This window comes from Grus americana, chromosome 17, assembly GCF_028858705.1.
Source record: "Grus americana isolate bGruAme1 chromosome 17, bGruAme1.mat, whole genome shotgun sequence".
NCBI classification, from domain to species: domain Eukaryota; kingdom Metazoa; phylum Chordata; class Aves; order Gruiformes; family Gruidae; genus Grus; species Grus americana.
This window is the reverse complement of record NC_072868.1, coordinates 9,428,423-9,455,558: the sequence shown is the minus strand read 5'-3', so window position 1 is coordinate 9,455,558 and position 27,136 is coordinate 9,428,423. Positions and strand designations below refer to the sequence as shown.

Genomic DNA, 27,136 nt, shown 5'->3' with positions numbered 1-27,136 from the left:
AGAGGAAGCAGAGAGGGGTCAGGCCGTGCCCTGAAGCATTTTCTCCTCCCTGGGGGTCTCTCCTGGCTCAGCCTGCGCTAGAGGCGTCTGTGGATGATCTGGTTTGGCCAGCCTTTGGGGGTTAAAGCTAATCTCCAGGGCTGGACAAAAGGAAATTGGGGTTAAAAACGTGAAAGGCAGTGAGCGAAGGTCACCGGGCCCTAGAAGAGGTCAGGGCTCAGCCCAGCTTCGGGCCCAGCACTGCCGTGGGCCCTGCTAATACTGCAGGGGAAGAGCCCCTTCCATCCACCCCGCCACAGCCCCTGCATCCGCACGGTTCGGGGATCCCCCGGTGCGGGGCACCCCGGGGCCCTGCAGCTCTGCAGCGACCCCAGGGCTTCGGCCGCGCGGCCTGGAGGGCGGGCAGGCCGCCTTGCGGGCCGGGGCAAGGGCCGCCCCCCGCCGCGGAGCACGGCCAGGCCGCGGGCGCTGCGGGCCCGGCTCCCCTCGGCAGGCCGCAGTTGCCACCTGGCGGCGGGCCCCGCGCACAGCCCCGCTGAGGGGCGGCCGCCGGCGGCCACTCGGGAACCCCACGGAGGGGCCCCGGCCCCGGGAGACCGCCACGCACGGCCAGACCTCCCGCCACCCGCCGAGGCCGCGGGGCGAGGGCAGCCGACGCAGTCGGGCTGCGCTCTGCTACTGGCCCCGATGCCTCTCCTCGCCTCGCGGGGCGGCCCGAGCTTCCGACGCCGGAGCACGGCCCCGGGACACGGAGCGGGGACAAGGCCCGACGTCCCCCCAGACCTCCCCGCGCCGCCCGCCGTCGCCGCCGCCAAATCCACCACCGCCGCCCGCCCCACCGCGGACTACAGCCCCCACAACTCCCTGCGGCGCGCTTTCCCCCTCCCCTGCGCATGCGCGCCCCGCCCCCGCGGCATGTCGCGCGCCAGCGGGCGGCGGGGTTTCCGCTTCCGGCGCGCCTCGCTCTGGTCCCTGCGGCTGGCGGCCGAGCCTTGTGCCTCCGCCATATTGTCTGTGTGCGGCCGGCGGGCGGGCGGCGAGCGGGCGGCCGCGGCAGGTACCGGTGGGCCGCGGCGGCTCTGGTGACCCTCCTGGGGCCAAGCGGCGGGGGCGGGCGGAGGGAGCGGCGGGGGGGAGGCGCCACTGTGTCTCCTGCGTTCCTCCCCCCCCCCCCCCCCCCCCCGCCCCGCTGCGGGCACGGTGTGGGCTGAGGGGCCGAGGCCGCCCCTCAGGAGAGCTGGGCCGCGGCGGGAACACGGCCCGGCGCCGCTGAAAAGGAACGGGCGGCGGCGGGAGGGCAACGGGCGGGCCCACCGCGGCGGGAGGGCAGGGCTCGCCGCCTCCTGCTCGCGGACGGAGCTTCTGTGTTCCTGGAGGAGGTAGCAGGGCAGGGCTCTGGGGGGGGGGGGCGCCTCGGCTGCCCTCAGCCTGGCCTGGGACCAGCTCTGGGGCCGCCCGCTGCCCCCGGCCACGCAGGAAGGGCAGGGCCCCACAGAAGGGTAGCCTTCCCCTCCCCCCAGCTCTCCGAGTTCGCACGTTCAGGCGGTGTAGGTGTTATTTACCGAAAAAGCGCTCTCTTTTCTTTTCCCTGCCCTCCCTAAAAAAGCGGGGGGCTGCGAGGTGTGTGGAGGGACAAGGAGAAGCCTGTTTCTTCTTGCTTCCACCCCCAGCCGTGCAGGGACTCTGTTCTGGGCCTTTCTGGGTGGAGAGGAAGGTGATTTTCACAGATTTCCCCACCAGTCGCTCTCCTTTTCTGAAAGCAATGGTGGTCAGTCTCGCCCCAGCTTTAATTTAGTTAATTGTGCCTTGGGGCAACGGGCTGTGTGGCTGTTGGTAAAATATGCTTTGTAAACGAAAGGGCAGATATAAGATTATGAAACCTCATACGTGTTGCTTGTCAGATTACTTTATTCTTTCTTGCTAAGGGCTTTGGGTACAACCAATAAAGTTTGGATTATGAACACTCAGTCATCGGTATATTTTCTGCTGACAGCAGTGGTTGATCTATGCAGAGACTCATGAGGGCATGTGCCTCACTTCTGCAAGCTAACTTTATGGATCCAGAGCCCATGTTGTTCAGTGTTTCGGTCCTTCACACCTGTGCAGAGCCCTGGTACCTGTGAGAGAGGTCTGCAATGGTGTGGGGTTTGTGCTGTTCAAACCTGCCACTGGACTGCGGTCTTGGAGAGCTGTTCTTGTGCTGACCATTGATGCCAGGCAAAAGTGGGTACTGCGTGTGTATCTTTGGAGGTGACTGCATTGCGTGCTCAACGTGTGCTCACCTGGCTCGAGCGAGCTCTGTCCTCAGTGTGCTCCATAAATGGCTTGGGAAGAGCAGCTCATTCTGTGTGTAAGGGTCAGCACCCGTTGGAGGTGACCAGGGGCAACATCATCTTTTTAGATAGCAGCACGTGGAGACAGCAGAGTTTCTGCTTGGGAACAGGTAGCAATTTAGTTTGCTCTTTGAACACTTTTTTTTCAAAAACATAATAGTTGCTCAGAGTTGGTGTTCATGCCATATTGCAAATCGACCTGGGTGTTGAATGCGACTCTGCCAGTGCAGATTCTGGGTGTATCATAGGTAGGTGCACAGAAATCGCTCGTCCTGTGTGTTGTTCATGTCAGCATGATGTAGAAAAGGGCAAAGTTGTGCTAGGAGAGGGGAGACTGAGCTTTATGCAGAATTTGGGGAAAGTGTGAAGCTTGATCAGTTCCTTAATTAGTCCTAAAACTAGGACTAGGGTAACATTCCAGTTCTTACAGCACAATGCCATGCCTGGGTAAAACATACCAACAGTGGTACGTCCTCTATGTAGAGACACACATGGTGTCTGTGACTGGCAAAAGAAAAATGGAATAGAATGTGGCTCCCACCAGCAGAAGAGCATCTGCTCCCATGTACAGGGCAGTCTGCTTTCCACCCTCAGGAGAAGATCTGCCCATGTCTTGGGGCTGGAAGTCCAGCTCTTCAGGTGCCTCCTGACAGAGAAGGGTTTATTGTAAAGGTCCGGACCTTTGCCTGAGTATGAAGTATGTACATCTTTGGTGGCAGGCAGTGTGATCCTTCCCTTTCATCTTTGCAATGGTGAGAGATTTCCTTTTTTTTTTTTTTCATCTTTCTCTGTCACCTGGTACTATAATTTCTATTAGTTATGCGTTGTTGGTGAAACCTCACTGTCTTCTACTTCCCAGTGTGGGCAGTAGCAGAGAGTTCAGCATACACGTTTTGCAGCTCAGACCAGTGAGCTTGCTGAGTTGGCTCCTGACCATGAGGAGTTGAAATGGGGTTGAGGAAGGTAACATCATCTCAGCCTTGGCTGTGGCAAAGGAGGGAAAGCTGATGTAGCTGAGTAGCCGGGTAACGTGCTGTGGTGGGGATAAGCCACAGAGTATGGAAAAATGTGGTGAGAGAATCGGATGCTGGAGGAGAAAGCAGGTGCTTCCAAGTGGGAGATTCAGAACAGGTTCTTGGGGTTTGGCAGGGCACATGGGTTCATGGATTGAAGAGGAATAATAAGATTGGCAGTGGTTCTAGCAAATATGGAGGAAATTGGATCGTGGAATGTTTCATGGAATTAAGTGGAGTTTAATTTTGTGCAGGGGCAGTTAATAGTACTTGTTTACTTGAAAAAAAGCTGATGAAATATGAGAATGAAGATGCAAACCTGCGAGTGGGGATTACTGGGGAAAGACTTGGTAAAATACTGTTTCCTGAAGGTAAGGCATGGAAAGACTTTAGTATTTGAGATTTGGGGCATTTTCAAGTACTGCAGGTTAGGTAAATAGACATGAAATGGGTTTGTGGTAGGAAACTTGGGAAGACAGGATGTCAAAAGGTGGTTATAGATTTGTGGAGTTGTAGAGAAAAAAACTGTTTCTACTGTGATAAAAGGGACGGGGACGTAACTTTTCCCAATTTTTTTAAATGGCAGGTGTCCTTATACCTTCCAATTGAATTCTTTGTCTGCATTTTCTCCTTACAGAACTAATTTTCTCTTTTTGTCTTTCTTCATGTCCTCTGAGGAATAAGGGAAAGGAAGACAGGAGAAGCAAATGGGTGACATTGTGGTGGTGTGATTAATTTCATGTCACATGTCTGAAGAGGCAGGGATTTATTTCTGGGTTACCAGACTTGTCACCTCCACTGTTCCTCTATTATTGAATCACTTTACATTAACGTATCTGGTTTATAAACTATCCGGGCAAGATTGATGCCATCTTAGATTTTATTGTCCTGTAAGGGTCTTGAGAGAATAAACCCCACAGACTTTAAGATCAGGAAGGACTGCTGTGACTCAGTCTGGCTACAAACATTATCTGGTTTTGACTTGAAGACAACTCTTGGATAATTTTTCTGAGCTTGGATATCTCCTTCCAGGGGCTTCCAAGAGCTGACTTTCCTGGAATTTACAGAACGTAACTGGAGAAAAGGAGTTCTCCTTTGGACCTAGAAAAACTGCTTTGAAGGGGAGACTGCAGCTTTCTGAACTGGTGTTAGCACTGTTGCTGAAAGGAAAGTGGTTTTACAAGCTGTTTTTTGGACCCTATTTGCCATCGAGGTGCCAACCCTATCTATCGGTATGAAAGATTGATAAGAAGTGGGATTGCTGATATGGTCATAGCATCAATGGTTCGTGGATATCTTCTGTTGCTCAAGTGTCAGCAATAGAGGAGCAGCAAAGCGAGCCTGACATGAGTCTTACCTGTTCCTTTGTTCAGACTGTTCTGGACAGTTTTATTGAAACAAATGATTTTATTATCCTTTTCATACTGCTGCTTTGGAAAGCTGAAGAGCAGAAGGGAGACCTTGGAGTTCCTTGCGGACTCAAGACAATACCACCACAGACTCATATTTGGAAGGTCACAATTTCAATAATTTTAATTTTCCATAGAGTTTATTTCTGAGAGGATATGCCCTTCTTGTGGCTGATTTCTAATTTTTAAGGAATATTACCTTTTGCAGGGAGGTGCTTTCTAAAGCAGGCTATCCAGCTGCTTAATCTAATGGCTGGATTATATTATGGCAGCATTCCTAGAAAAATGAAGTTAGTCTGTTTCTGCAGAGAAGTAGGCCTGTGGCCTTGCATCTTCTGGAACAACCAAAGGATAAAGTAGTCTTCTTTTTTTTTTTTTTTTTTTCTTAATTAAGCTAAGTGTAGGGAGAGTCCAGCATGTTCTGCAGTGTTAACACAGAATTATGTGCCAGAACTTGCTTTTGCTGGGTGGGAGAGGTCTCGTTACGTTGTGAAGAAATGTCCTCAAAGCCCTCCTGCATGTCCAGGGAGGTGAACTGGTGCTTCTCCCGTGTTCCAGCCAAAGCCCTCGGAGGAGGCAGTTTATCAGCACATCTTTGCACACATGTGTGTGAGTTGTCAGTAAATCTTTATTTTTAGTGTTCTGACAATGGGTGACCATGGATATGCACAACAAATTAATTTTCAGTATAGAAAAGCAAGAGCTCCTGCAGTGTTACTTCTCTTAGAAGTTTTGTCACAGATTTCTCTGTCTGTTACCAGAGCACTGTTAAATTCCAGCCTTGCCTTCTGCAGATTAAGCAGCACTTTGATTGTATTCCAGAAGGAAAAAGAGGGCTTTTTGCTCACTGAGGAAATTGTGCAGCATCCAGATTCATGTCAACTCAGCTTACAAATGAAAAGTTACAAGTTTCAGTATTTTAAAACATATGGCATCTAGGCATATGTCCAATATATGCGTCTTACCAGCCATATAAATGTATACTTGTCCTAAGCTGTGACTTAATGCTGCACTGTGGCTTTACTGGGTGATTGCAAGGTGTGAAGAAAGATGCTGTGGAGATGGACAAACTTGTCCTTGTATGTGGCCAACAGTGGTGTGGGGTTTTTGGCATGGTGAGGGCAGGTTCAGCATTTGTGTCCCTGCTGGGTTACACTGAGTGAGGAATGCTGCGGTCACCAGGCTTCAGTTAATCTCCAAAACACTGATGTGAAGTATTAAAATCTCAGTCAAGACATTTGCATCACCTGCAGTGTTTAGGAGAGTTGCCTGTCTACTGAACTGTATAAACCCAGCACTCAGTGTGGCATGTTAGGGTACCCAGTGCATAATAGATACTGATTTCTGGAGTTTAATACCTGTTTCTTTCCATTTGGTTGGAAGCTAGGTTCGTCTCGTGTTAATAATGACAAATTTTTAGAGAATTGTGTTAGAACTGCTTTCTGGCAGGGGTTTGCATTGGGTGTCTCTTGCTGAGCCTTCTGGATGCCAGCTGAACCGTGAAGACGGTTTGCAGTGCATTGCCTGCTCGATGGGAACAGCTGATCACGGGGATTTCCTGAAGAAATAGTTACTTGCAATGTATGCTGGTTTATCCTTTGGCTCCGGTAACTGTTCCTGCCTCTAGGAATTGCATGATCAGATCAATTAAAAACGTATAACTTTTACAGATGGTGGGTACTGTTTAGGTGTCAGAGTTCTAGCTAAATCACAGTCTGTATGTGAACGATAGGAGTCAAATTAGCTGAACGATTGGCCTGTCAGTACTCTGTGCGTACTAATTAATGAGGAAAACAACTGTATCACTTAGTAGTAATTAGGAAGGTAGAACTTTCCAGAGGATGCTGTCAGTTGACCTGCTGTCAGCTGCGAAGAGCCTGTAGTGGTGCTGAAACATTCCCCTTCGTGAGCCTTCAGGAGGAGTTACCTGGTGGTGTCAGGATCTTAGAAATGGTAGTTTTGGTAATTGACTTGTTGGAAAATACTGTCCAAAGCTCCAGCAGTAGGAGCTTTGGTCCTTGCAAGTGATCTTGCTTTGGCTTTAGGTCAGACCTAAAGAGATGTGCCTCCAAAAAAACCCCACCAGCTCTTCTGCGCTCCCTGCTCAGCCTGAACTGCCAGGGTGCAGAGGAGGTGCTGGTAGAAGAGTATTGTCATCCCTTTCTGTTTGATATGTGTGTGCTGACAGGTTAGTTTGGCAATTCCTGGTTACATTTGTAGCTGGTTTTATTTGATTGTGTCAGGAGTTTTCAGTGCTGGCAGTAAGGATATCCGCTGTGATTTGTAGGAATCTGGGAACTGTGGCAGGAGAAGCTGCAGGTGTGGAAAAGCAGCAGAGCCTGCACTTGGCTGTCGGTGCTTAGGTGTCTTGCTGGTGTCACTGCCCACTGCGGCTACATGGCCTCATCTAAGATCAGTCTTGGCGTTTTTGCATTAGGAAAAGATTTCCCTTTGCTCTGTGTGCTGTAGACTACCTTAGCTCGGAAAATGTGAGGGAGACTCCATGATTTTTGGTGAGAAGCGGAAAGAGAAGGCTTTCAAAGCCCTGAGGAGATGGAGCGAGGAGTGTTCCAATCGCTGGCAGCTTTCTGCTGCTGGAGAAAATCCCAACTGTCCAGCCCCAGATACATGTGCTGTACCTGGGGCCGGACAGTTGGGATTTTCTCCAGCAGTGAGCAAACACAGGTTTTGCAAAGGACAGTTGTCCGACTAGGCTGAGATGCTGGGGACCTATGGAGGATCTGTGTAAGCTCCACTAAAATTTAGCTGTTACAGGTTTGAACAAAAATGAAGACTAAGTGCGATACAACGTCTGCTAGGAGAGCATGTGGGCACTAGTGATGCTGCCAGAGCAACCCGAAGAGTGTCAGATGTGATAGATGCTGCTTTCTACATTTGTGGAGTGGGAGAGTTAAATTTTCCCCAAGACTGTGGAGGTTATCATAAAATACAGAGTTACAGTAAAACCGTTTCATGGTCGGTCCTGTGACTTCCATATAGACCGTGATCCTCATTACAAGGGATGACCTCTTCATTGGCAGGAACTATGAGGATTTCAGGGGAGGAATTGGTGAAGCTGATGAAGGAAGAACCAGTCTCAGTTTTAGGACGTTGCTAATACAGAATTACTCCAAGATGTTTCTTCCACTTTAACTAAACCTGTCAACTGTTTTCCCTAGTGACTGGTCACATCTTACTTTGAATTAAATCACAACCGTTCCTGTTTCTTTTATAAAAGAATGTTTGAGGTTGTTGTGTATTATGATTTGTTAGTTCTCTGTAGCTGGACACAACCAGCTATTTGAAAGAAATCTGGAAAATAATTTTGCTGGAAAAATGTAGTTAGAACAGAGTGTACTGTTCCAAAAAAATACCAAGAGAAAAGTTTGATTTCAAACCTGAGCTTTTTTTTTTTTTTAAACTCAATTAGGGTTTAAAATCTGCTTTTCTATTGATGTTTGTCCCTTTAGTAGGTAAATGGTCTTCAGGAAAGGATGTAAAATGTCAGGTTTGATAATTGAGCCTTGTTTCTATTTCAGCTATAAAATCATAGAAAAATATAGGTTGGAAGGGACTTCTGGAGGTCATCCATTCCATACTTTTCTTGCTGCAGTTCCAGCCTCATGAAAATACACAAATCAGATTTCTTTTGTGAGGTAGAACATATTTTTTATAAAGTTGGTTACTGTTATTTCTTCTTTTAAAGGTAAGCTGGGTTTTGATTAATGTTGGCTGACAATAGGCCGTACTGTAGTGTTTAAGCATGTCTTGATCTTTTAATATCAGTGGTGTCTATCCAGTACTAGATGTTCTCCAAACACTGAAGAAGTGAGTGCTCCTTCCTGGGAGGCTTACAAGCAAGGGATAAATGGGCTATGTGAAGGAAATCGTAATCAATTTTATCTGATAATCGTAATACTTCCTCTCACTAATAAAGCACGTTATACACTCATGATTTCAGAGGTTGGGTTTGAGCGATTTACTATGAAAGGTAATGTCTCACTTGCAGCTGTGGATAAAAGAAAGGAATAACCATTGATTCCAGGCTACTTACTGTAATTCTGCTCTTTTCAGCTGACAGAGGGCTTTTCTTTTTTTCAAAATGAACTGGCTGCTGTCTGTCTTAGCCTGTTTACAGTCTTAGTCTGTCACAATCAGAGCTGGTAATGAGCTTACATGGGGAAAGTAGAAGTGAGAGGAAAGTCTCTAGACCTGTTTGACCAATCTCTGCATCTTGCTTTCTCCTTGAGTTTGTCTGGGATGGTCTATCTGGAATTGATAAACTGACGGCAATATTTTCTTGGCTCTTTGAGTTTCGATTGATGCAATTTGGGGCTTATCTTGCTCTCCGTTAACTGAATCTGAGTTCAGGAGGGCCATCAGTAATGATCATGTTTATGTGGTGTTGAACATAGTTCACTGAGTTCGCTCTGCTCTGTCTGCATGAACTTGGGTCTACCCAGTATACTGCTCACGTTAAGGGCAAGTTGTGCTGTTAGCAGCAATCCACAGGGAGACCAGTGTCAAGCGGTGTTCATGTTCTTGGGTTTATTATTTATACTCCAAGCCTTATCCACAAAGGTCATCGCTTGGATAGCACTTGCATGTTCCTCAGGACACCAGTCTTCTGGGAAGCTCTTGGCTTGCAGCTCACTGGGAGTCTGTATGTGTGCTGTGTCATACTGGTGCAACTACTTAGGTTTAAGGTTCTGAGTAACTATCTGTTTGAGAGAAGCTCTGTTCCACTTAAAAGGAGAAAAAAAATATTCCAGTATCTCAGTTATTCTTGACTGAAGAGAGAGGTGAATTTTACTAGAGGCAAAGTAGGTGTGTTTCTTAAAACTGATTTGCATAGATTTCTTAGCTACGTTTTGTTGCTACTTGCTGTCAGTGGCTACATCTGGAAGGACAGAGGGCATAGGAAATTCCTATACTAATTGAGTATAGGTGCTGTAAGTACAAACGCTTCATAAGAAATCAAGTCCTCCATGGGGGCGGGGGTTGCCATTGGGATTAGAATGCATTGTAAGGATGATAAAATCCCTTTTTAAAAAGGAGGAGGCTTCTAACAGTGGCTTAAATTAAAATATTTTAAAAATAAGATTCAAAGTAAATGTTGTGAGGCTTTTTACCATTTTATTGAACTTTAGGCACAAAAAGTTTAGCTTACCAATCTGCTCAGACAATAGGCTACTGTTAGAATAATTCAAACTTAAGAACTGGTCTCTTTCAATTAATAGACCTTCCAATGAAAAATTCCTATATGATGGCAGCACAATTGCTTCTGTATCTTGACAGGCTCTCAGGCACTCCTGTGGAGTAATTATCAGTAATACCTACATTGTTGTATTTGGCTATGGTTTTGTGATTTTTTTTATTTTTTATTATTATTTTTGTATGCAGGATGAACAGGGTCCTGTGGGGTGTTCCCGGTAACAATGCTGTGTAAGAGATGAGCTAATTGGCAGTTTGCTAATACTTAAATGGCTTTTTTAAGGGCAGGCCTCTGAGGGAAAACCAAGCACTGAAATTTTTGCATGGTGCTGATTTGGTATAGCTACCATGTGAGTGCTGTTCGGTAATGTCTTCCCAAGGGGTGTCACCACAAGTGCTAAAACAGAAGAGCTGTTTTCTGTCCTCACACAGGCAAGCCTTAACATTGAACAGTGTGTGTCAGACTGTAACTGGAAGCTTTGTCTTTCTCTCTCTGTGATCTCTGATGTATTGCCTGAAAGCTCATGGTTATGTTTCCTAGTTAAGCACTTCTCTACCAGAGAAATTAAAATTATCAGAGATGCATTGTGTTTTTTGGAGATACTCAAGACTACACTGGACATGAGAGCCTGTTCTAATAGGTCTACTTTGACTAGATTACTTTTAGCAGTCCTTCCTAATATAAATTATTCTATGATGCTGTCATTAACACAGGGATTGATTAATAAATTACATGTTCTGTTTGGATTCTGACTGCAGAAATAGAACTTATTCTTTATAACAAGCTCAGGACACTCATCTAGGTGTAATCGCTGCTCATACTGTAGATTTTCTGCCTTAAACTTGCAAGCTAAACTGACATTTGCATGACCACACCTGTCCCCAGTATTTGTCCCTATTTGTGTTGGTCCCTCCTGTTCAAGAGCTTGCATCCACTGCAGAATTATCCCTCTCTAGGGTCAGTGAAAGCAAAATATATACAAATTCCTCAAGCAGTTTTGAGCAGAGAGTGTGAGAAGCTTTCAGGCGAGGTAAATTTGTATATACAACTTTGTTTGCTTTAAAACCAAATTATCTGTGCAGACTCTTTCCTCTTCATATATAAAGAACAGTAGACAATAATACCTACCTTTGTAAATAGGCATTGTGTGCCATTCTTAGAAGCTACAGTTGATGATTTCCTGAAAAAGCCCTTCTCTGAGCAGTCTGTTACAACATACAGCTTGTGCTATGCTGGAACTACGTGACAAAAAATATCTGCTGTGAAATTTGATGTGTCTTTAGATAATGCAATTGATTTTTTTCTTATTATTTTTTTCCATGCTGAAACTGATCTTACTAAGCTGGATGAGGTGGAGCAGTCATGTGTTCTGTATTGATAGAGAGTTGTGCTTAAAAAAAATTAAAATTGCTAAGTCATCTAGACATATATAGGTTCAGTTAATTCCTACACAAGTATTGGGCAGAGGAAATTAGCCAGTGCATCTCCTGCCAGAAGTACATGGAATGAGGAGAAACAAAAGCACAGTGATTAAACTTTGAAATCTAATAAATTTCACTGTGCTAAAAGTGTTCTCGTAAACTTGCATGCTCTGTTAATGCCTGAATATGCTTTTGGAATATACATCTAACTTCTGAGTGTCTGAGTCATGCCACATAAATGGTTTGTGGTCTTAGATGATTGCTGCCTAATCTTTGGAAAGTGTATTTTGTTAGAGGACTAACATTTTGTCCAGGATAGACTTCCTTTTTTTAGTAATATTTCATATTCTTCCATGAGCTGAACACGTGGCTGAAGTCCTCTGTCCTTCCTTTATTGGTCTGAGGCCTCACTCACACCTCTGTTGTGGACTTTGGAACAGTGCTGTGTCCCTTTTCAACCCTGGGGTTGGATTATTGCAACCCTGTCTACCTGGAGCTGCCTTCAGCACCATTTGTGTGTCAGTAGGTCAAAAAATAACCCACGCTGCAAAGGTCCGTACCACCTGAGGTGGTTTAGTCCATGCCAGAAAGAGACCTTGCATGCATTTCTGCCTCTGAAAGCAGAACCAGCTGCTGGTCAAGTTGTGTGACGTGGTGAAGGACATCAGACCTATGCCCCCCCAGATTCTCCATCATCTTCATTGCCAGTGATCGTTGCTGTGGTCCTTGCAGCAGAATGATGTACTGCAGATCTCGAATAAATGACAGGACACTGCCAATAGAGCAGGATGTTGCTTCTAGAATTTTCTTCTGCTGTGACGTATCCTGATAGCCTAAGCTAACTGGTCTGAGAAGATTTCTAGGTCTTTCTGATTAATGGGGCTATTACTTCCTCCTGCAGTCTGGCACTTGCCTGTTTTCTAAGAAGGGATAAGATTGGCATAGCAATTATATGCATTATATTTGTTTAGATTATAGCATTGCTTACTGATTGAGTGCCTTTGGATAGACAGGGCTGTATAGTCTCTGCCATATGCTGTGCACCAAACAATACTCTTTCATGCTCTGATACAGCTTCCTTCCTTGTGAGTTATTTTGAAAGTCGACAAAGAGGTTCTGGTACTTGAACATTTAAAAATATGTTGGCTTTCACTTGTGAAAGATTTGAGAGGTGCAAAGGCACTACTTTTACTTTAGGTAGGACAATATTGATATAAAACCATAGTAAGTTACTGTTGTCTTAAATATTCTGAAGTTAGAGTATTTGTCTCTCGCATACAGTAACTTCCTTTTGAGTTAGACTAGTCTCAGTACAGATAAAACTTAACAGAAGTTTGGACAAGCAATGCAAAGAAACATCTTTAAATCCTTGCAGCAGAATTTTTCTTTCGTGTTTGGGTAAAGCATCGTAATCCAACACAGATGCCGCTGTCTTTTGGACAGTTGGATTTAATGTCTTGACTATAGAAAGTTGTGACCAAAACTGGTGCCCCATCCCAGCAGAACTCTTGTGGCTGCCTCAGTTTGTTGTGAAGTCTTCAGAGCATCCTCAAGCCATTTAATCCCCGAACGGTTCGTAATGACTGGCCTCCGTGAGATCTTCCCAATGTCCTTTCTTGTCTCACTGCTAGTTGGGGATGTAATTTTCCTCATGACAGTCAGATTAGTGTGGATGTAGCTTATCACTATAAATGTCCTACATCTTCTGGAGAATGCTGTTTTCTGTGTTAGGAACTTAATTGCATTGTACAACATGGTGCTGCGTTTTTCCTTAAGAAAGTGCAGGTGAGACCCAGCGGCTGCCTGCTCTGGAAGTCTTGCTCACTTTCAAGTGGGCGCTGGGTTATATGTAGAAGGTATCTGTTGTGAGATGGTGGGATGAGATGTCTGTGCAGGAGGGCAAGAACAGAGTAGCAAAAGTCTTCTTCAGAATATGTGGAAATGGGAAAAATGTTGTACTATGAAAATCCCCAGAGTGATGTTCAGACTTCAGCAATCGTATTTTTGGATAACGTTTTGGTCCTGATGCTGCTTTCAGGTGAATACATTTAAATTTTTACTTTGTGGGGAAAGCAACATGAGTGATTGTGTTGAAATGCTATTTAGCTGTTTTATACAAGCCTGTACAGTAATACACGAGTGGGAGGGTGCTTAAAACTGAGAAGATCCATGCTCTGATACAGTGTCTGGATTTCTGTGCTCTCCTCCAGACACCTGCTCCTGAGCTGACCAGCCTTGCTTTGTACATAAATGCTTTGGTTAGTACCTGCATTTTCCAGTGGATGGAAAGGGCAGAGTAGTGGTGGATCAGTTCAGGGTTTGGGGTTTTTTTTCCACGGAACAAATCAATATAGCCACACAAGCCTTTGTGTGTGCGCACATGAAAGACTTTGATCCTTTTAAGAATTGCGAGTAAATCCCAAAGTTCTGATTTAAATGAAAATTGGTGTTTATAGAAGCTGAAACTTCAGAAAGTGCTTTATTTAAGTTGCACAGGTGTTCTTGTTGATCTCAACTCTGTTTGCAGCATCATTTATTAGTGCATTGCAAGAGGCACGATAGTTGTGCAACCTTCAGTGAAAGAAGTGTTTTGGTTACATGGGATGGCGCAAGACTTCTTCCTGGATGGCGGAGAGATTGCAGCCAATGGCTGTTGCTTTCACTCTGTCTGCAGACACAGATCATGCTGCATTTCTTCCCTTTTGGAAAGTTATCTTTGTAACCATAAGTTGGAAACTACATGCTGAAAGTTGCAAGGTGTGGGGGGGTGTTACTTTTGCTTGTGGGGCCAAGTGGTCCTGTCTTATGTGAGGGAGAGCAGACATTGTTTTCAAGCTCTGACAAATGATCCCAGGCCTGTGGCTGGGCTCCAGCCTCTCATTTTCAGCAGCTTTTAATGATTAACTTAAAAATCTCAAGATATTATAAAAATATTTAACCTCAGGTTTATTTTCTCTCTGCAGGTGGAAGAATCTGAGGCCTTTATCCTCTGTCCGGCTTTGCAGTTCAAGTAGCCTCTGATTTCAGACACCTCATTTCCGCCTGCCAACCTGTCTGATATGTCGGGACCCGTGCCGAGCAGGGCCAGAGTTTACACGGATGTGAACACACACAGACCCCGGGAGTACTGGGACTATGAGTCGCATGTTGTTGAGTGGGGGTAAGTCTCTGGGCTGCTTATGGCTGTTCCTGGACCAGGATTGATCCCTGTAGGATCTGGCATAGTGGTTCATGGGGAGTTCAGGCACCTGTGCTGCGTTAGGCTTTTTCATGTTCCTTGGCAGATGTCTAGTGTGCGTGGCAAGTGTTAGGATCACAACTTTTCTTTGGAGAAGTGTTTCTTGTCAAAACTTTAAATCCCCAGCAGCACAAGAACATTTTTAGCAGCTCCCTTAAGAGTTTGTTTTGAAGAATTTTTGCCAGGTAGTCAGGAAACTTGTCCTTTCATAGGACAGAAAATCTTTATCTGAAAACAGTTGAACCAGCCCTGGGTGTGGGGCTGAAAAGAAGTGAGAAGACATCTGACGTTGCTTCTGACTTGCATGAGTGAAGAGACTCAGCAGACTTGAATAGGTACATGCTATTTTGTGACTTGTTGCTCAGCTCTCTCTGAGTGACTGGAAAAGACATGTCTGCTTCTTTATGAAGGAAGGAGGTGTCTAAATTGAGCTCATGACTAAACCATCCAAGAATCAGACAGCAGTGATGCCAGCTTCAAAGCTCTGTGTTCCTGCTTTTGTATAGCAGGGCCCAGACTAAGTTCTGCCCTCAATTTTGTTGGAGTTCCTGGTTTCTGAAATGTACACTCTTCTGAGCGTAAGTGGTGTTTTGTGCCTAGTCTGTTTTTAAACAGGCTAGCACTTAAATTTTTTTATCTTACTGAATTTGCTGATTTTTTTTTGACAGCATTATACAAGGAAAAATGTAGCTTCCAAATAGAGACCAGTGGAAGGGATAGCTTGAGTTTGCTGATGGTGAAATGCATAGTTGGGCTTATGTTACCTACTACAGAAGAAATAAGTTCTGGATTTAATCTAATTTGGGTGAATAGAAGCTCCCTGTTTCTTTCCTAATTCATAATCACGTTCAGGAGATGTAACACACTAGTTAATCCACCTTGTCTGGAAGGTGAGGCAGTGGTTTAGTGTTAAGGAGCAGCTTGTAAATTGTGATGGAAGTGACTGAGCTCTTTGGAACTCTTAACTTTTTATCTCCACAGAAATCAAGATGACTACCAGCTAGTTCGAAAATTAGGCCGAGGCAAATACAGTGAAGTATTTGAAGCCATCAACATTACAAATAATGAAAAAGTAGTTGTTAAAATTCTCAAGGTGAGCTGGGGATTGGGCAGAAGATGATATCTGTCTTGAGGTGATCAGAAGGTCAGAAAGTGCAGCATTTAGTCTAAAAAGTCTTATGTTCTAAAACTGAAATCCTTAAAGCCTGGCTTTGGAGTGTTATTCGGTGAAATAGGCCGTCATTTTGAGCCTCATAATAGAAGCCCTTACACTTGGTTAAGTCAAAACTCTGCATCTAAGGAATTAGCCTCTCTTAAAGAAGTCCTGATGTGCAACACATTTTTACTTGGAGCTAAGCAATGCTTCAACAGCTGACTAGAAAATTCTCACCTCCTCTACCTACCAGTGCCCTGACATACTGTCGTGTGCATAGAGGCCTATGAGATAATGAGATCATTGTCCTTTAAAGCCACTGATTAGACTTAGGGACTGCTAACCTTAAAATTGTCATTTCTGCTCTGCATGTTCCATTGCATATGTAATATCCTTCCAGATTGAGTAAGGATCTCCTGGATGCTGGTTATTGCACAGCCTCGATTGGTGAAATACCTTCATTTAGTGACCCTCAGGTAGCTCATCAACTTCTCATAGACATTTACCACATGACAGTTAAGAAGTTTTGGACTGTCAGATCATGTTCAGACAGCTTTAAAAATAATATGCCATCTTCCTAAGCCTCGTTCACATGAAACTAATGTTTGTAGCTGTCAGGGTTGTTATGGTTAGAAAGGAGACTGCAGATATTTGAGCCCTTACTGGAATGATGCATAGTCAGATAACAACAAAATATAGCTTTTTTTAAACTTAACTTGCAAAGCCTCCAATGTATTATGCTGACCTGCAGTCATCTACCGTGGTCATCTGGATGTTAAGCTGTCTGTTAGCCTCACTTTACTGGAGTGCTTTGTCTTACACTTTGGGTTTTTATTCTTCAGCCTGTTAAAAAGAAGAAAATCAAGCGTGAAATCAAGATCTTAGAGAACTTGCGAGGCGGTCCCAATATAATCACTCTTGCAGATATAGTAAAAGATCCTGTGGTGAGTATGGAAGGAACTTAAAGGGTACATTGGGATTATAGATGAAGTTGCTGTGTTTGACTTCAGCTCTGATCTGGCTTTTTGTTTTCCCCTGCTCTTAAATCCTACTTTTGAATTGCTTAATCAGATCAGCTCTTAATCTGATTAACTTCTTTTAGAGGGCCCTTCCCCCACAGGTCCCTTCAGCCCCTTGCTCTGTAAGGATGAGATACCAGTGAACTGAGACAAGTTAATTCATTCTACAAACAGTGCTGTCAGGGGCTGCAGGCTTTGGCTCTGCTTCCTCTATCTGAGGGGAATCACAAGTATGTCTGAGGCAGAGGGGCTTCTAGCAGTTCTAGGAGTAAATATGATTTAACCCATTATCCTAAATGGAAACATATTATTGCAACTTAACATGGCTGAACACTTTTCTCTCTGTTTTAGTCTCGGACACCCGCTTTGGTTTTTGAACATGTAAACAACACAGACTTTAAGGTACAGTGTGGGATCTGAACTTCTGATGTTTTCCATTTGAAAGCCACTCATAATGTTTTTCTGGGGAAAGGCAAGTACATAGGGGCAGGCAGGTTATTTAATCATTTCCTTCTAACACAGTAACTGTCTGTAAAGGTAAATATGCTTGGGACAGAAGTTTGTAATTAGTCCTTTAGTACCATTTTGTCACAGAAGTTACAAGATGACAATCCAGATTCCAAGCGGTATTCTAACCTTTGGAGCAAATTAATCTGTTGTCTTGTGGACCATCAGTGCCTGTCTTTTTGAAACGCTATGCTTTTATGTTCAGCATATAGCTATTTATTAGAACCACTTTAAATGTGGACAGCTGTTTCCACGGCTTTCCATACTTCTGGGAAAAGGGATTTAAATGGGTTTTTTTGTCCCCTTCCGTACTGGCCTGCCTCAGAAGAATGGCTGTGTAATGTCATCTGGAATAGCTGCACAACGTTGCAGAGCAACATCTCTTTTTGAGACCCAGTCTGCAGGCATAATGCATCGTGCTGGTGGTGGATGAGTGCAACCTGAGGGAGTTAGTGACAGAAACCAGAATGTACTGTGTGAGCAGAGCTGGAAGTAAACTATGTATATGATTTGTAAGGGGAGAGGAACATGCAGAGTAACTTGGGAAACTTTTCCTGTTCCTTCAAATGGGTTTGGAGAACCACAGCAGCAGAGAACAGGGCTGGGTTGTTCTGGATTGGCAGGGATGTGATATTTTTCTCGGGTCTTGAACACTGATATGATGTCTTTGTGTCCCACAGCAATTATACCAGACATTAACAGATTATGATATTCGATTCTATATGTATGAGATTTTGAAGGTAAGTTGGTGTTTTGCTGTTTTATCGGTTTATTTCTAGGATTTACACTCAGCTAATCCTATAGAGATGGTTATCATGTCGCTAATGGGGGGGAAGGGAAGAGAAAGCCTATGGAAGAATTGGACAGAAAAATATATATCAAGTCAGTATCAATTGTTCAGCCTTGTATCTGCAACAAAATCTAGTCCTTTTTTTGAGGATAGCGGAGCCTTTGGGTGCACTGACATAACTTAAGATCCTAAATGAAAACTACATGTAGCCTCTGAAAACAGAAAATCGTAAGCTGTTACTGGCTGAGTTTGTGCTCTGATGTAATGCGAGTCAAACGTATTTGTCCATTCTTCTGAAACAAGTATTTTTTCCTCAGGAGTGTGGAGGAGGCTTTGTTTGATCAGTAGTGCTTAGTAACTCTGCTCTTAGGGACTCTGAAATCCCATTTTTATGAGGAAGCACATGAGGTGAAGTCAAAACACTTCTGTTACTGGGACCTCCCTTTGAGAGGGGACTCCAGAGGTGTTTTCTGTGGTCCACCAGTCTAGTCCAGGTTATAAGACTGGGCAGTAAAGTCTTGCTGTCTAGTTAGATTTGGTATATGTGGAAATACTTCTGAATATGATTGAACTTGAAAGGTTCTTGTGACTCCGGCATCTGTTTCTTTGTATGTCACTTACAGGCTCTAGATTACTGCCATAGCATGGGAATCATGCACAGAGATGTCAAACCTCACAATGTCATGATTGATCATGAGCACAGAAAGGTAAAGTGGTGCAGGCTGGAGGGCAGGGAGAGGTAATAGTATGGGCAAACAACGATCCATTTTGGGTTCTCTTACGTAGTGGTACTAGCAGACATCTTCAAGGGGGGCTGCACTTCCATCATGTGGAGAAATGTAAAATGAAATTCTATATGCTGCTTCTCTTCAGTCTTTATGGGTTGCATGCAACCTATAAACAGGGTTGGTAAGGAGAGGTATTTTGTTTAGACTGGTTAGTGATATGAATGTGGGGAGGATATCTAAACAGATACTCTGATCAACTTCAAATTAATTGAAAACAGAAGACTTGTAAATGAAGCTTCAAACTAAACTCACCCATAGTGTGGTTCAGCCAGTGGAGAGCTGGAGCATCCCTTGAGCCTTTTTTCTTTGTTTTCTACCATTTCTAGCTTAGACTAATAGACTGGGGTTTGGCTGAATTCTATCACCCCGGCCAAGAGTACAATGTCAGAGTGGCTTCCAGATATTTCAAAGGACCTGAACTCCTTGTAGATTATCAGGTAAGAATTACCAGCATTTATCACTGACTTTTATATGCAAAGGCTGTGCCATTTCAAGGTAGCAAACAAGAAATTCAGATATCTAGAGACCTGAAGCTAAAGACAGTCCATTTTAAAATGTATCACAGAAAGCAGTGGCTATAAAGCTACTGAGTTAAAGAAACTAATGAGTAGTCTCAGGACCTGAGAAAGAGCTGCATAACTATCATCATGGATCTTGGAATACAAATGTTGAATATTTTTTTTTTAGCAAGGCTGCTTTTGCAGTAAGGTACAGGAATGAAACAAAGCCCTTGTGGGAATAGCTAGTACTGCATGAACTTCTAAATTAAGCTATAAAAACATCCCCATATCTGATAGCAGTTTGCATTATGGAAATGCTGTGGGCTGGAAATAGCAGTGTTTTACTGGTGACTTTCAGATCGTGCTGGTTCTGAATGAAGGCACTTCCTCAACTGCCCATGTACCTTGTGGAGTCCACTCCTTTTGTTGCTTGTCGTGATGCTTCTCAACCTGTGTTTGTCAATGATTTGTAACATTGAAGTCTGCAGTGAAAATAGAAAGAGGCATTGGTCTTTACTATCCTTATGGACAAGGATGGAAATAGGGTACCTGCTGTTCTGCTAATTGCTGTATCCCAGTTTGAGTAACTGGAACACTGAGCTGAACATCATCTGGTGATGAAGATTCATGAAGATATTTCAGTCTGTTCCCAGTGTAATGTGGTCGCATTTGTTTCACTGGAGGGAGGGGGGACCCTGTTAGTATTGGGAGTCAGTTCTGCTTAATTTATTAGAAACTGAATTGTCCTTCTGGTTTTGTACAGATGTATGATTACAGTCTGGATATGTGGAGCTTGGGTTGCATGTTGGCTAGTATGATATTCCGAAAGGAGCCATTTTTCCATGGCCATGACAACTATGATCAGGTGAGAGCTGGTCATGTACGATCTCTGTTCTCTTAGCGCTATGAAGTTTGCATTGTTTGCACTTCTCTTGAAGGATCTGAAGAAGAATTTAAGCATTTCTGTAATGGCTTCTTTGCTCAGTTTGAAGCCACGTTCTTCTTCTCAAAGTGTGCAGAATTATCTAACCAGTTACATAGAAACATATTTATAGTGCTTTGTATTTATGAGCTCCTCAGTAGGTATCTGGAAAAAGTTATAAAAATAGTTGTCTTAAGGCTGGTGTGTTCTGGTGTGTAGCTTGACTATTTCTGAGGTTATGTTATGTGGAAAGCCCCTGCCGTTATCCACCCTCCTCCCCTATGTATAGAAACTGTGAATTTATATGGATTCTGAAATTTGTGATGTGTTGCCTTTAGGCCGAAATTTTTATACTTAGACCTTCAACATGTGCTCTGCATCTGAACTGATGTGCAGACATTCAAGAACAGGGACCTTCTGTTCTCAAACCTTCATTCTGGAGCCCTCTGGGGTGGCACTTCACCCTTTAGGTTCGAGTTACAGAGTTTCTGCTTTTTTGACCAGTTATTCTTGCCTTCCCACTCTGATAGTTTTGAGTATTTTCTTGCTACAAAGGGAGTTAGTGTTGCAAGATCTCAAGTTTTAGGGACATTAGGGTATGCAGCTCCCTCCTGACTGCCTGGGGTTACTAACTGTTCGTGATGCCTGTGATTGTATGTGGCCAGGGAAGTCAGAGCCACAAGGTGACCCTGTGGCTGCTGGTTCAGACCACTGAGACCAGGTTCAAGCTCTCAAGGGAATGTACTGCTCTGTCTTCACACTGGCTCTGGCATTATCATACCCTCACAGTACCGACTTATTTTTCTGTTTGTTCCCAGCTGGTGAGGATAGCCAAGGTGCTGGGAACAGAAGATCTGTATGACTACATTGACAAATACAACATTGAACTGGATCCACGTTTCAATGACATCTTGGGCAGGTGAGCCAAAGTCCAGAGGAGCTCATAAGGTCTTGGTAGATCCAGACAGCTACTGCTTTGTCAGCAGACCTTGAAGTAAGAAAACCCCCAAACTTATGGGAGAAAACAGAGCCAGGATTCTTGATAACTGTCACTTTGTGCCTTTGATCCCTTGTGCCAGTGCTTCCCATGGTCTTTTATCTGCAAATGGACTTTAGGAAAGGTTTTTAAATGTCATCTAGGCAGTAAATGAACTGCCATGCATAAAGCATGAAAGGCAAATGCTTTCTCCAGTATTCTGGGGGAAAAAGCAAAAAGCTGAGTTTTTCAGAATTACAGTGCAGAAAATCAGTTGCTGCTTAAGGTGGCATTTACAAATTTTTCTCCCTCATAGAGTTATTTTGTGTGACACACACCAAAACTACAGGGAACTAATGTTGGAGGCATAAGGAATGAGCAGAAGCTGGGGTTTTAGGCCATCCAGAATCCATTCTGAACTTGATTCCTTGTGCTGACCAGGGCTGTGGTGGTTGTGCCACCACGTGGAGATGGGGTGTACTGCTGCTTTGTGCTCTGGTACGGCTCAGCCCCATTGCTGCCACACCTGGCAGCAGCCCCTCTCAGAGACAGACATCTGTTGCAGTTCTTGCTCTATAAAAAAGTGAAATTTGGTGTTGATGACCTCTGCCTAGTCTGATTTGGGTACCTTTTTTTTTTTCTACAGACATTCTCGTAAGCGATGGGAGCGCTTTGTTCACAGCGAGAACCAACATCTGGTGAGTCCAGAAGCACTGGATTTCTTAGACAAGCTGCTGCGATATGATCACCAGTCACGACTCACAGCGAGAGAAGCCATGGAACACCCCTACTTCTGTAAGTATCAGCTGCTCTCATCGTCTGCTGTCCAAAGAGGAGGAGTTCTGCCTCTGGGAAATCTCCATTCCAGTAGATAGGAGCTGAGAATAGCAACATAATAAGCCTGGTCTTAGCAAATAATTGTGCTGGAGCTGAGGCTGCTTGTCTCTGTGGTGGATAAAACAGGCCACTGCCACCTACACCGGCTGAGGAAACAAAGTGTTACATGCCTGCATCAGGCCAGTGAATCAGCAGCACTGTGTTTAAGAAGCTTTGGTGCTGAACCCATGCTAATTTCAGCAGGTGTTTGGGTACACGGATTCCTTTGATAAAACTGGATAACTGATTTGTTGAGAAACAGGTCCTTTTGACTCCTTTTGTCGATACGTTAGCGAATGGTATATTCAGGTCTTGGTTTTGCAAGCAAAAATGTAACTTTCACTAGTAAAAGTAAGAGAGCAGCCATCCAGAGGGACCTTGACAGGCTTGAGAGGTAGGCCCATGCGAACGTCATGAAGTTCAACAAGGCCAAAGTGCAAGGTCCTGCATGTGAGTCAGGGCAATCCCAAGCACAACTACAGGCTGGGAGGGGAATGGATTGAGAGCAGCCCTGAGGAGAAGAACTTGGGGGTGTTGGGGTGCGAGAAGCTCAACATGAGCCGGCAATGTGCGCTTACAGCCCAGAAAGCCAACCATCTCCTGCACTGCGTCAAAAGCAGCGTGACCAGCAAGTTGAGGGAGTGGATTCTGCCCCTCTACTCTGCTCTTGTGAGACCCCCCTGCAGTACCATGTCCAGCTCTGGAGTCCCCAACATAAGAAGGACATGGAGCTGTTGGAGCAAGTCCAGAGGAGGCCACAAAGATGCTTAGAGGGCTGGAGCATTTCTTCTGTGAAGACAGAGAGAGTTGGGGTTGTTCAGCCTGGAGAAGAGAAGGCTCCGGGGAGACCTTATAGCACCTTCCAGTACCTAAAGGGGCTACAGGAAAGCTGGAGAGGGACTGTTTACAAGGGCAGGGAGTGACAGGACAAGGGGGAATGGCTTTAAACTGAAGGAGGGGAGATTTAGATTAGATATAAGGAAGAAATTCTTCCCTGTGAGGGTGGTGAGGCACTGGCACAGGTTGCCCAGAGAAGCTGTGGCTGCCCCTGGATCCCTGGAAGTGTTCAAGGCCAGGTTGGATGGGGCTTTGGGCAACCTGGTCTAGTGGAGGGTGTCCCTGTCCATGGCAGGGGGTTGGAACTAGATGGACTTTAAGGTCCCTTCCAACCTAAATCTTATTGGAAATGTGTTTAAATGCTTGCTGGTTTTCAGAAAACTTGATACTTACTTTTTCTGGAGACAGCTGTAACAATGCAAAGTAGGAATATTTGCTCAGTTATATTCTATAAAGAGTTAGTGAGTAAATTAGGGACATCTTACAGAAGACAACAAGCTCCAGTGACATTCATTACAACTCACAGGTTGCTGTGGGTTGTGTATAGAGACATGACGTATGATTCTAATTCATGATAATCTTTCTGCTTGCTACCCCCGTTTTCTGGGTTTGGCTTTATGGAATTGTGCAGTTGCTTAGCACAGAAAGGAGGTCAACTTCACCTTTATTTCCTTCAGCTTTTCCTGTCAGGTGGTCCTGCTGAACTCCAAAGCACATCATTTAGGTGACTTCACTGATCATGTTACCTTGGTACCTTCTTGCGTGCTTCCCACTGGAGTTTGGTAGAAACTCTTTTGTGTTTTGGTAGATGATGGTTGATATTATTTGACGTAGGCAGCTTGGAAGGACTGGCTGAGCACACAGGTCGCAGGCACTCAGCGTGCTTCAGCTGCTCTCTGGCAACACAGCATCTAAGGGTAGTTTGTTCTTCCTAGATCCCATCGTGAAAGACCAAGCTCGGATGGGCTCATCCAACATGCCGGGTGGCAGCACTCCTGTCAGCAGTGCAAGTATGATGTCAGGTCAGTTCTGCTCTTGACTCTTCTTCGTGTGTGGCATTTTAAAGCATTTATATATGCTGTGTGGATGTGAGGATCCAGGAGGATGAGTTCTGCAGGTGGGGCATTAGGTCATCTCCTGGGACTGATGACAAGGGCAAGGAGGGATATGAAGAAGTGGGTGGGAGAGTGTGATAAATAAGGCTTCACTGCAGCCTGACCTGCTTTTCTGGTCCCATTTCGAAAAGTGCTTCGCAGTTGGATTTTTTGGCAGCAGTTTGAAGGACAGTGATCCTGCCATACATCTGTCCATCAGTGACAATTGTATGTGTACAAATCCCAGCTCTTTTCAGAGGCTGCAGAGAACAGTAACCTTTAATCTCAGCTTATTTTGGCAGCTCTGAAAATGTAACAAAGCGGCAGCAAACTGACCTGCAAAGACACCACTTAATTTAAGAAGCTGAGCTGTCCTGGATAACACTGCACTGGTTCCACTCTAATTCCTGCTTACCTGTCTCTCTTCCAGGGATTTCTTCAGTGCCAACACCTTCACCCCTTGGACCTCTAGCAGGCTCACCTGTCATTTCTGCCACCACCACTCTGGGGATGCCCGTTCCAGCTGCTGCAGGCGCTCAGCAGTAGTGATGGGCTCTGTCTCCTGCTGCCTGAGCTGAGTCAGGTGGGGAAGAGGTTTCCCCCTCCACCTCTCCTCAGGACGCAGCTTGTGCCTGGCAGGGGAAGGGAGGGGATGAACGCTTTGGAGGCACCGTGTCTGAACTGTTGCTTGTGGATTTATAGTAGTTCAGTCATTATATACAAAATTATTATAGGCTGATTTTTCTTTTTTTACTTGAACTTTTCGTAACTCAGGGGATTCCCTGAAAATACCTACAGATGGAATATTTCTCGGACAGCTTGTTTTTTGTTTCCCCCCCCAAAAAAAAAGTACTCTTCATTTAAGAACAAAGATGAATCAACAGCATTTCCAAGCTCTTGCATCCTGCTGGAAATCTCTTCTCTTCATGTTCCCACCATTACTCCTCCATGAGCCTACACCTTGGGGGATCGTGCTGTTCTCCAGAGACTACCAAACCAAGTCTTCGTGAGGCAGGGGAGGGGATTCTTAAAGTACCACTCACTTTATCCCCGTGTCCTGCATATGACTCAGCTGGGGTACACTGAGGAGACAATTCCAGTATGGAGAGGTGGTATAAGCTTAAAAGAAGTAAGTGCAGATAATGTCTGAAACCCTAATTGGATTGAATCATGTCTCCTTAGGAGCCAACCAGAATGCCAACTCACCCCCTTGCATGTAATTTTAGTCTTAAAAGATGAAGTTACCGATTCAATTGGAGTCCTTGCCACCTCCTGAGAAAGGTGCTCCTGTAGAGTAAGCCATCCTCTAATCAGCCTCTTTCTCATGGAGGGTTCTTCCTGCCGTTGCTTGGCTTGGATCTCTGGAATTAGTTTGTTATTGGGTATATTGTTTTTAAATTGTTTATATAGGTTTCAAGCTGGTGGCTACTTAAAGCTGGAAAACTCAGACTGCGCCAAGTCCAATATCACATCTTCACCCACCATCCCCTCCCTCACGTGCCATGTGGTGAGAATACCAGTTACCTCACAGTCTTGTAAATATGCACTGAGAGGAAGGAGCAAGCAGACGTTAACTTAAACTGAAATGGTAGATCAGTAATTGTGGACAAATATTATCATTGACAACAGAAAAGCACCCTTGTTACAGCCCTGCTACCCCTTGCTGTGTATATATACTTTGTCCTTCATGTGTGAAAGATCCAGTGTTGGAATTCTTTGGTGTAAATAAACATTTGGTTTTATTTATCGAGGTTAGATTTAAGTTCCCTGTGTAGAGGCCTCCCTGGGGCGGTGGTACGCTTTGACACAGGAGCAGCCCACAGCCCTGCGTGTACCGGGAGGGCCGTGTCCCTGTTCACACGCACCTTGAACGGTGAGCAGTGTAGAGAAGCCTTACACAAAGCCAAAGTGTTTCTTGGGAGAAGGATCTTTTGCCATAAAACCAAAAAACCCTCCTCTTCTGTCTCAACCCTGATGGATGGGGAGTTGAGATGCTGAACCACTTAGTTTTTTGTGTGTGTTGCCATTCATTGGATGCAGTGACTTGGTTTCAGTCATGTAACGCTTGTGGGACTCGGCTGCAGCAGCTGTGAGCACGATGGCACTTGCCCCTCTTGGTGACCTACCCTAAAGCCATCGCAGCAGTTGCTTGTCCTGGGCATCGCATGCCCTTCCTGTTCCTCAGTGAGTGCTGAAGCCTTGGCCTTTGGCTCCTTGTCCTCGGAGCATCCATCCCTCGTTTGTTGTTCTTTGGGGAGGTGATGGCCACAGACTTCCATGGTACTTCCGTTAATTTTACAAGGTAGAGTGGAGCGTGTAGGCCAGGTTAAACCAACTGAAGAGAAATGAGGCAGGAGAACATGAAACAGCCCATTTCTGTGAGGGGCACTGGCAGGGGAGATGAGATTTTTTCACGTGCCCCAGGGTAGCTTTCTCCTCTGTGACTTCATCCAGTGGAAATATATGGTACTTAATCTTTTATATCCTAGAATGATGTGAAAGTTGGACCATGTTGACTGTTACCTTGATGTGCTGTAACGTAAAAGCACCCAATATGACAAAAATACGGCTTGTGGTTGTTTGCACTAGGTTGTGGGCGGCACAGGACCTTTAACCCCCTTCTTTTCTGTTATTTCACGTGAGGGAGGTTTGCAAACCCCAGTGCTTGCTGCTCCCTCCGAGCTTGCAGACATGGACGAGCCATACAGAAGAGGTGACTGCAACTGGCCGATGGTCCGGATGCCCCTCAGCCCTTGCACAAGGAGGCACGAGAGCCCGCGCACGGAGGGACGGTTCTGGATGTGACGAGCCCTTGCACAGGGCTGTTCTTGGCACTGCCCGCACCTTGCTGCCCCTGCTGACGCAATTCACAGGGGCTTTTAAGGGTATATTTTTATGGGGGTGGCAGCGGCACTGGCGGACGTGTTATCCACCCTGACTGCGCGGGGAAGAAGCCGTGCCGTGGAGGTGTTGGGGGTTTTATTTAATAAAACACTTGAAACGATGGTCCCACTGAGGAGCGCGCGGGATCGGGGGCGATGCACG

At 45.2% G+C, this 27,136-nt stretch overlaps 1 protein-coding gene across 3 annotated transcripts; it reads left to right on the top strand.

Annotated features, from left to right (window-relative positions):
* Positions 1-926: 926 nt before the first annotated feature.
* CSNK2A1 (casein kinase 2 alpha 1) lies at positions 927-25,842 on the top strand. 3 transcript variants are annotated; one of them, XM_054845231.1, is made up of 14 exons: positions 968-1,057; positions 13,366-13,429; positions 14,355-14,551; positions 15,611-15,722; positions 16,625-16,726; positions 17,153-17,203; positions 17,989-18,048; positions 18,722-18,805; positions 19,213-19,323; positions 20,150-20,251; positions 21,127-21,227; positions 21,931-22,079; positions 23,933-24,019; positions 24,522-25,842. In XM_054845231.1, exons 3-14 carry the CDS (start codon positions 14,451-14,453, stop codon positions 24,635-24,637), a joined length of 1,176 nt encoding a protein of 391 aa, XP_054701206.1. In that variant the 5' UTR covers positions 968-1,057; positions 13,366-13,429; positions 14,355-14,450; the 3' UTR covers positions 24,638-25,842. The 3 variants fall into 3 exon arrangements, with proteins under 3 accessions (XP_054701204.1, XP_054701206.1, XP_054701205.1); XM_054845229.1 differs by lacking the exon at positions 13,366-13,429 and having other exon boundaries at positions 927-1,057; XM_054845230.1 differs by lacking the exon at positions 968-1,057 and having other exon boundaries at positions 4,641-13,429.
* Positions 25,843-27,136: the final 1,294 nt, after the last annotated feature.